General features: G+C 40.5%; 1 protein-coding gene across 3 annotated transcripts in view; it reads left to right on the forward strand.

Annotated features, from left to right (window-relative positions):
* The window catches only part of itpr3 (inositol 1,4,5-trisphosphate receptor, type 3), a 340,721-nt gene extending 330,782 nt beyond the window's left edge, over window positions 1-9,939 (forward strand). For 2 of the 3 annotated variants that reach the window (XM_088289555.1, XM_088289556.1), the window contains exon 59: window positions 8,880-9,938. In XM_088289555.1, coding sequence (XP_088145681.1) covers window positions 8,880-8,990 — 111 coding nt within the window. In that variant the 3' untranslated portion in view covers window positions 8,991-9,938. Of the gene's footprint in view, window positions 1-8,879 lie in introns of all 3 variants that reach the window. The other variant, XM_088289554.1, reaches the window with a different exon arrangement.
* Window positions 9,940-10,719: the final 780 nt, after the last annotated feature.

Below are 10,719 nucleotides of genomic sequence, written 5' to 3' on the forward strand. Positions count from 1 at the left end.
GCGGACACGTCCCTCTAGCAGGGAAAGTCTTACCATGAGAAGGGTGCAAGTGTTGCATGTGGTGGTGCACGAAACCATAGTTGCATTTACGCGCCCAGTGGATGAAGGCGGACAACAGATGAGCAGCCGAAGACAGGTGCGCGCGTCTCCTTCCGTCTGAGGTCACGTCCCGGCAGGGCCATAAAAATTGTCGGCCCCCAACCCCATTCCGCCCCCTCTCAACCACCAAAAAAATTTATTAAAAGTGTCCATGCGTGATGATGCTGCGGGGGTGTTGTTAACGGCAGAAGTTTATTTAAACATCATTAGCTGGCTTATATACTATTCAAATCCGCTTACCTTATAATGGTCTTATTAGGGTCTTATTCCTCTCCATCTTATTATTCATCTCCTTCCTTCATTCTTCTTCTCCGTGAGCATGCCCAATGCAACTAAGTACGCACTTTTGGCGTTATAGGAATTGAGGTATTGTCAGAATAAGGAAATACAGACAGGCTTGAACGTACGCTGCTGTCTCACCTCTTCATACACATACATACGGGGCACCATATTATTGGGTGCAGACATGTTAAAATATACCTTATCTTAGCATGCATGCATGATAAAACATAGCTAGCATGAATGCTAGCGTATGTTTTTAAAAAGGCCGCGGGAGCAAAACTGAGTTCGGTTGTACTTTATTGAAGTACTGTATTTTCACAAACATAGGGCGCATCGTATTAAAGGGTGCAGTCTTCATTGTGTGTGCCTTTTCTGTATTAAGCACATACAAAGAGCGCACCACATTATTGAGTGCTGGTATGACAAGACATATAACAATAGCCAGCAAGCTTGCTGGCACATGTTTTAATTAAAGCAGCTTTAAAAAGACAAATGTATTGTGACAAGCAACCAGCAATGAGTCAGACACATTGCCATTAACATACATGATCACAGAATGTCTGTGGAGGGATCTCACTAGTCACCACACTCCTTACAGTCACGCTTTTAAATCAAAACCAAAACTATCACCCAACATCAACCGAACACAATACTAGAAAACAATAAAATGACCAAAACAAGGAAAAAATAAATATGAAAACACAAAACATGTATCAAGTGCTCTAAAGCATTCTGGCAGTCCTTCAGTCTCAGCCATTCAGATTGGTAAGAGAAATGTCGTGAGTGGTGTGCATCGTGGACAGCTGCCCTTTTATCCAGCTTTCTCCCACACGTACATACGGCTATGTTGTCAACTGACCACAGATCTGTTTCCAACCATGACCAATAACTTGATAGACTCTGTCTTTACAGACAGAGGGTGCTAACATGTGCCTTGAAATGCCCTCAGCTGGTCAGATGGGTTGGTCAAGAGAGTTACTCGCGTGATCTAAGTATCTCGGTCCATACTCAAAGCGCATTATAGGCTGACCCGTCTGTTTTGGAGGAGATTTGGGACTTTAAAGTGCACCTTATGGTCATGAGAATATGGTATTTAACAATGTATTTATGTTATTTTTTGATGAGTCCTCATCCACAAAGTCCTCCTCTTCCATATCCAAAATGAACAGCTGGCCAAATTCCCCATCAACACGCCAGGCTCCCCCATTGTCAGTCAGTTTTACTGCTGTGTGGTCAGTCTAAAACTTTTGTAAAAACTTGAATAACCACCTCAGGCTGCCGAATCTTCTGCAATGATTTTCGTCACCACCTGCCTACCCAGCAGTACCATCTCAGCAGCCTCAACTGAACTCGTCACTCAGAGACGAATTCAACAACGATTAGCGATCTGTTGATCTCTCCTCTTCCATCAACGTATGCACATCGACTTGGCTCTACATGTAGCATGGTGCTTGTTGACTTAATTGCCCCGTGGAACTACAAGTTGAAGGGGGTGTTTGGGACAAACTGGTCTGTTTGGTGTACTTGAAAAAGCGAAGAAAGAAGAATAAGAAAAATGTGAAAAGTCGTTAAAGGGACGCTTGATTGACGTTAACATTGCATGCATGTAAAAATAGCATTTCTACTTAAATGCCCCCCCTAAAGGACTTTTTTTATGGGTGATGAGATTTACGACAAATTGGCACACCCCCTTTTGGAGCTTGCTTGTTTTTTTTTTCTGGTTTCAGCGGTCTACGTCACAGCAGGGAGCCAAGTGAGGTAAAACGGCAACCGATAGCCAGAAAAATGCAAATGCACATTGCTACTCTTGTCCACTTCAACCAGTAAAAGTATAATAGTGTACAATCACCTCCATAAAATCAAATTTACCGTGCCGATCAAAGAAACATCACAGGTTTAGAGAACAAACTCAAGCACACCACTCACGACATCTCTCTAACAAGCCATCTGATTGGCTGAGACTGAAAGACTCCCAGAATTCTTTGCCGTACTCTTTTTGTGTTATTTTTCTTTCTGTTTGTGTTATGAATGCGCAAGCTAGCGTGCGCGAGCTAGCGTGCGCGAGCTAGCTTGCGCCTGATTGAGCGGTGTGCCCAGTGAATGTGTTAAATACAGAAATAGCACACACAACTGAGACTGCGCCCTTTAACTCTGTGAGCCCTATGGCCGTGAAAATACTGTAAATAATAGACGTAGACACCTCATTTATGTGCGAGTTATGAAGTTTCAACCAGGGTAGCCGGAGAACAAGACAGGAAGGAGAAGAGATGACCAAAAACTTGATATGCTCCTGATGGCTACCCAAATAGTAAGGGAAAGGGAAAACGTCTGGTATGTAACAGTTTCTAGCGGGCTTCCCTCAATGGCACTGATTGGTGAGGTGTGTCCAACTTGGTCAGGGAGAAATTGGCATTAGCCACAAAATCTCGATCAATAAAATTTCCGTCTGTCCCTGAGTCTACAAACACCTGAAGAGAGACGTATCATTGGGAGAGGAGACAGTGAAAGCCAAGTTAAAGTGCTGACAAGGTTCACTGGATGTTTTTGTGTCCCTCAACAAAAAGGCCAAGCAATTTTTCATGAGCGTGCAGGGCTTGGGGGTCATGTCTGAGTCTGCTGGGTCCATGACTAGTCAGAACATACTGTGAACCAGGCATGACACAAAGTAAAAAGTTTTTATATACAGAGATACAAAGTAACAACAGAGAGGGGCTGAGCACAGCAGAGCACGGAAGAAAACTTCTGACGTGTCATTGAGCAACTTGAGCTTAAAGACCAAGTTGAAGTAAAATTTACCACCCGTATTTTGAATACGTCCTAGATTCATAGTCAGACCCATCGCAATGCCCTAACAACAAAAAATATTTTGTTCTGCAATCGCCAATATTCTTCGGGAATGACATCCTTCACAGAACGGCGAGTTGCCATTGTACCATATTGTTGATTGTCCGGTGAGCTGCTCAAATACCATTGTTGTTGCATTATCCGGCAAATTGCCTCGGGGCTGTGTGGTGATAAATTGTTCGGATTCTGGCAAGCATCTGTTTGAGTGAACCAAAAAAATAGGGCACACAAATGGACCAATTTCGCTCTGGCAAAGAGTGAATTTCAAGCCAGTGTTTTACGAGTGTTCTTTGCCACAAGCACTTCAAAGATCCCTGTTTTCTCAACCGTTTTGCAGTTGATAAAGTGTTCGCAAAAAGGTAGAGGTGATTACAATCCATTTTGAAAAACTTGTGGTGTGTTGTGTGTATTGTGACAGCTTGTGTGTGACTGACGGCTGTGATGTTTGTACGCGGAGTGCACATGCGCTGAAGAAGAATGGTGAGAAAGAAAAAGAACCAGCAGGCGGGTGTAAAGTAGTTGTGTATATATAACTTGAATACCTTAACAATAACAATGTTGGAACCCAACCCACTATAACGTGTGGTGTCAGAACTAGCAGAATAAATGGCCCAAGTTGGTAATCTCTCCGTACATCATTGAAGGCCAGAGCATCGAATTTAAAACAGCAACGCAAAGCTAATAACCCCAACCAATATATTTTATCATTCTTCCAGTCACGGGTGTCCTTCAGTCATTACAGCTTTTAGTGCATGTAAATAATAAAGCCGTGTTGTGTCGGATGCACAATTCAAAAGAAAGTGGCGATAATGCAGCACAAGTATTTGCCAACCGCTAAAACAAAGTATAAGAAATAAATGCGAGAAGAAGATAAAGAAGTATTAGTCATTGTACAAATGTGTGACATACGGTATGTTGTTAGTTTGATGCCGCCTCTCACTGCTACAAATTAAGGGAACCCAAAGGCGTAATATAACCAGTATTCTACCTTTGGTCCCAATGTGATGAAGGATTCTAATTAAGATTTTAAAGTTTTAAAAATAAAGCATTTCCATAGTTAGAAGCAGGAATTTCGGATCCAACCGGAGCTCATTCACTGCCGTCAATACGATAAAATAACGGGAATTTTGAGTGAGAGTCCAAGCTCTAACTTTAATGAAACGCCTGCCAACTAGCATAATTCCCTAAGTCATTGTTGACTGTTTTGGAAAACAAGAAAAAACACAAGAAAATATTATTGATATTGTAAAAAAACACTCAACCAGATTTGTGAACAAGTAAACAAAAGAAAAAAGATCAATAAATCCCAATCAATTGCTTCTCAAATGAAAGGCACACATAGAATGTGCCATGACTTGAAGTGCTTGTTTGAGGTAAGTTCAGAAAATGGCAAATCAAATCTATTTGTGTCAGTAATAAAATAAAGTAACTACACACAATACAAATAATAAAGCATTATTTTTTTAAAAAAATTTTATTTGGTATATTTGACAAAATAATAGTTTTTCTGAAGTTAGATTCTGCCGAGCGACAAACCGGAAGTGTGACATCATACCAAGGGATTTATGGCAGAAGTCAGATATAGACTGTATTAAGCCAGTCAGAAACTATTATATCTGAGGGTATCCAGGTATTTGACGAGTTGGAGGAAGAGGGGCTCATTGATATTCTGTTCGTTGGACCATGCTTGTACAAGCCAAATGCTCAGGATAATGAAAATATTGTGCCTAAACGACCGGACATGGAGTGGAGTCAAGACCGATTGAGACTGGATGAATGGTAAAATATGTCGGGTTATGGCCTTCATCTTGTCTTCTTTTTCCAATCAGTTTCAAGTTTTCTTTTTTCAGATAAACTTTTTTTCTGGTGTTAAAGCAAAAAAACCCTTGACTCGCTGATAATTTCGGCCGTCACTTCAGTCTTCGTCAGAGCTGTCACACTTCCGTGTGACGGGACGAGCGCTGTTTTGATTGCATCGGGGAGCCTTAATTTGAAGGTTCCCCAACCCGATCAGATGTTTTAAGACATGTCAGCGTGGAGTTTTTTGCTCTCCACCAGAAAAAAAGGTTTTGGTCTGAAAAAAGGAAACGCGGTGACATTGTTCACAACACGTACACGCACACACACACACACACACACCCCCACACCCAAGCACACACCCACACATGTGCTGCGATCACAGCCGTCAGTCATCAAGCTGTCACAATACACGCAACACACCACACATTTTTTAAACATGGATTGTAATCACACAAACGGTTGAGAAAGCAGAGATGAAGTGCTTGTAGCAAAGAACACTCATCGACACTGGCTTGAAATCCCTTCTATTTGCCAGAGCGTAATTGCTCCATTTACGTGCCCTATTTTTTTGTTTTGGCCACCCAAACAGATGCTTTCCAGAATGCGTACAATGCATTGCCACACAGAACTGAGGCATTTTGCCAAAAATGCAAAAAATGTCAGTTTAGCAGCTCACTGGACAATAAGAATGGATTACAATGGCGACTGGCAGCTCATGATTCCGCAAGTGACGTAATTCCCAAAGTATACCGGCGATTGCTGATCAAAAATCATTTTTAGTTGTATTAAGTTCATTTTGTCTTCTTATTGTTATCTGTGTTTTGACTGAATCATTTATAGCAGACAGTATCAAGTCAGCCCCCTCTGTCCGTCCACCTTGTTGGAATTTATCTTTAAATCAATGTTAGAATTTAATTTTAAACCAATGTAAACTCAAATTAATAATCTGACTCCAATTTGTGACTTTACCCAACTCTCACTCATCCAACAATAGGCGCGCTCGTTCTGCAATAGAAAGGTATCAGGAAGCCGGCATTTTCACACACGAGTGGATTTATTCCTAACACACAAATCTACAACTTGGGGTTGGGTCCCTCTCAATACAGCTCTCTTTGTCTCCGCTGTTCAGCATTAATTTATAGACACAATATGCAAATGACACAGAGACAAAGGCATCCTGGCATGATTCTATTGGCTATGTGTACGCTGCAGTTAACTTTAGCTTGCTTTTCTTGGTCTTTCTTAAAGTGGTGGCTCCTCCTGCTTGTGGTTGAAGGGTCCAGTTTCTTGTCGACCCCTTCCCCCTCGAGGTGTCTGTCTGCGCCAGGCACCAACCTAAAACCTCCCAAACCTTCACATTCTTTCACTTTCTTTGTTCAGCTTCACCAGCCACACACTCAGCATTCCACAGAATAACAGTGACACAAGATGCAGGACATCGAATAAAACTAGCCAGGTTTCAACTCTTCCACTCCTTTAACCTTGTAGGGGAATTATGGAACATATCCAAAGAACAATGAGAACATACAATATTAACACACCGGTCAAACCATACACAACTCTCCGCCAGATTTTGGTGCATCCAAAAGACAAAATACCCCCGGAAAACAAATGCAACTCCACCTACGGAATTCCGCGCAAATCATGCAATAAAACATCTCCTCCAGGTACATCAGCTGTACTGAGACAGGGTGAGGCTTCAGAGGACAGTCAAAACAGCGGCCGTCTCCCCTCCCTGTCGGACATCCACACCACCCGGTGCCTCAGCAGAGCTCAGAAGATTACTAAGGACAATACACATCCAAGCTCACAGGCCTTTGACCTGTTGCCCTCTGGCAAGCACTTTAGGTGCATTAAATCAAGGACAAACAGAGCCATCTCCATGCTGGACTCTCACCTGTAGTGGGCTGTCATAGCCTTCTCTGCTGGCCGAACATAATCAAGAAAAAAATTATCATATTCACATTGTCATTTGTCATATTATATCCTAGAGTTGTATTTTTTGGTGAGAGTTTTTATCCAATCAGAATTCCGCAAGCTCGTGTTGCCAGGCAGGTTTCACAATACCAGTAGCACGCACTGGTACAAAGTCAATGAGCTTTCAGATTTGATAGACAGTTGCAATAGCCAATCAGATCACAAGTTGATTACAGAGAGCCTTCTTGGTGGCATTACGCTGAAGGTGATTAGATATTCACTCGTGAGAGGGCATACCCAAAAGTCATAACTGGCGACCATTCGAAAATCTAAAATATATTCTTGCTTTTTTTTAACCTTAATGGCCGAAGGAGGGAAAAGTGTGGATTTAATTGCAGATACACAGATCATTTTCAAGATGGACCTTTCAAGAGAAGCTAAGTTGTCCAACACTCAGTACTGTGTAAGTGTCTGTCTGTATATTATTTGTCCAGCCGTGGTGTCATAAATGATGGTATTATGGGGGGGATTTATTCAAGTAGGACTAAGTAGGACTTCACTGAAAGCCCTGGTGTGAAATGCACAGCCAGTGACTCTCACACACAACTAGCTTTGCCATAACATCATTGTAGAACGTGTTCTGCAGGCAATATGTCTCTTCTCCAACACAATGTGCAATATGTGTAACTTTTTCAAGACTTTTTTTTATTATGCATATTTTATCCATCCAACCATCCATCCATTACCTTGCTGTATATTTGTATGTAAAAGATTACATGTATGCACTGAAGAGGGGAAGCTCTCCAATCTCATTGTACACTGAGTATAATGACAATAAAGGGCATTCTGATTCTGATTCTGATGTGCCAACGTGTACTAACGCTAACCTAACGTGTTAAGTACAAAGTAACTGAAAGACTTACCTTGCCCATGTACAACTGGATTTGAAAATCCCATCGAGGGTAAAAAAAAAAAAAAAAAAGGAAAATTGTTTTTTATACATAATTTTAAAACTCTAGATTAAAAAAATATTATTTAAAAAAACTGACAATTATAAAAAACGGACTTAAAAAAATTCAACATGTATACTATTTCAAAACACACACTAAAATTGTAAAAATAATACAGATAGTTTGATAATAATTAGTGCTGTCAAGTGATTAATTTTTTTAACTAATTAATCACAAAATATTCCATGATTAATCGCGATTAATCACATTTTTTGCAAAGCTTGTAACAGATATTTACTTGAATAATATCTTGGAATTGATGCAAAACCACCAAATATGAAGTATATTTAATTCAAGCACTGTTCTAATAGCTTTCGTTTCAGGCATTTGTCTTCGAAACATTTGCCAACACTGCCCACAAGCGCCACATTCCAGTAGTGTTGGTTTGCAAGGCGCAGTGGTAACTTGAACAGTGTTTTGTTCTGAGACTTGCTAAAGATGTACAGCTAATATGGCACAATATTTGCAAAGTATGCATATTATTTTTGAAGTAAATCAAACTGAGTTAATTGAGTTATTATATCTAACTGAGTGAATTTATTTTGATTAATCACCTGAGTTAATGCTTTAATTTGGACAGCCCTAATAATAATATAGAAAAACAACTATGAAAAACAAGACATTGACCATTTAAAAGGTACACAAGACTATTTAGAAAATAAGCCTATGAAAATGTGCAAAAATCATCAGGTATAGGCTATTTTGAAAAAAGAAATGACGAGAAATTGGTAAACTGAAAAATAATGCCATACAAAACTAGAAAAGCACACAGACTGTAAAAACAAATGTATGAAGTGAGGGAGCAGCAGCCATCTTTATTTGTGGTTGCAGACGGCATAAGTGCACTTCATCATATCTCTACTGACTGTGCATGTGTGTGTGTGGGGGTGCGTGTGTGTGCGCATGTGTGTGTGTGTGTGTGTGTAGATGACTGAGCAGAGGAAGAGGAGGCAGAGGATGGGATTTGTGGATGTCCAACAGGGCGGCAGTGCTTCACTTCCTCCCAGCGCCGCTGGAGGGACCCACCAGCAGATGTAAAATAAAATACAAAAGAAACAAATAAGAATCAACTTTTGAACAGAAAAGGAAACAAATGAGTTTTGGTACACACTTAGACAAAGAATGCAGCACGAAAAGAATAGATTACTAAAAGTACTGAACACTGAATCATGTCATGGATGTTTTCTTTGTGAGTTGTCAAATGTTTTCTTTCATAATATTTCTTAATATTTGTGATTTTAACACTCATCAACCACTGAGATGCTGTTTATCCTCATTTGTGACATTGTCCTTCATGTCAGTGATTTAAAATAAATATTTGAAATCAGTCATTTAAAAACTATACAAGGATGATTTAACACCTTGACTCCAACATTGCATGCCATACTCATTGTCTTATACTGTATACAATCGGATCACTATGCTATGCTATCACATTGTCTTATACTGTATACAATCGTATCACTATGCTATGCTATCATACTGTGCATTCATTCCTTCATAGCTTTATCACACCAGTGTTTAATCCAGTGTGATGTATTTGACAGTTCTTAAATCATCATCATCACATCATCCTGTGACACACAACCACACCTGTCGCCGGGGGTAGTGATTCCCAACCTTTAGTGAGCCAAGGCACATATTTTAGGTTCTGAAAATCTCACAGCACACGACCAAACCAATATTGCAAAAAGTTATACTTTCAAATAGATCATTTATTTATTCTTTCTGTCATTATAAGTGAATTTTGATCATTTCCCACGGTACATTTTAAGAACTCTCACGGCACACTATTGTGCCACGACACTCTATGAAAATCACAGTGCTGTAGGGGGCCATGCCAGCCAAACAATGTTTTTTTTAAACTCAACCCCACCTCCACTCGAAGCACGAATCTCTAAAAATATATTTGTCTAAAATGTCATATTTAATTAGATCATCATAGTAGCTATTTTTGTGCTGTGAAATACTTCTGCTGAGTTTTTCATCAGTAATTCATCTTCTTTACCGTTTCTCCTCACTAGGGTCGCGGGGGGTGCTGGAGCCTATCCCAGCTATCTTCGGGTAGTAGGCGGGGGACACCCTGAACTGGTGGCCAGCCAATTGCAGGGCACACAGAGACGAACAACCATCCACGCTCACACTCATACTTAGGGGCAATTTAGAGTGTTCAATCGGCCTGCCATGCATGTGTTTGGAATGTGGGAGGAAAAGTGAGTACCCGGGGGAAACCCACGCTAGCACGGGGCGAACATGCAAACTCCACACAGGATGGCCGGAGCCGGGATCGAACCCACGCCCGATGCTGTCTCTCACTGTGAGGCCATCGGGCTAACCAGTCGTCCACCGTGCCGCCTCATCAGTAATTAATTATTAAAAATATAAGGAAACAAACGTGTGATTTTCTTTGACTTATGAACAATCGCATCTGCAAAAGCTCATGACCTTACTAAAAATAATATATGTCAATGTTGGTGCGCAACAGTCCTGCATATTTTTTCAGTGAAACTGAAGGGTTTTTTTTTGTGAGGCATAGACAGACCCACCATTAAGAACGGGCCTATGGTATCAGAATAAAAAAAAAATTAAAAAAGAAATTTTAATAAATCCCAATAAATAGATCAATTAACATTCTTGGTATAAGTTGACCAACCCACAGGCAATCTGAACAGCACTGTGGGCGTAATTCAAGTGTCTTACAAGTCTTAATAGTTTCATTATTCTGCTACTTGTTGAACTTGTCAGTAACTTTGTCGCTGCAAATGTT

The sequence above is a fragment of the Idiotropiscis lumnitzeri genome, chromosome 3, assembly GCF_059441095.1.
Source record: "Idiotropiscis lumnitzeri isolate Australia: NSW breed Sydney's pygmy pipehorse chromosome 3, RoL_Ilum_1.0, whole genome shotgun sequence".
NCBI classification, from domain to species: Eukaryota; Metazoa; Chordata; class Actinopteri; order Syngnathiformes; family Syngnathidae; genus Idiotropiscis; species Idiotropiscis lumnitzeri.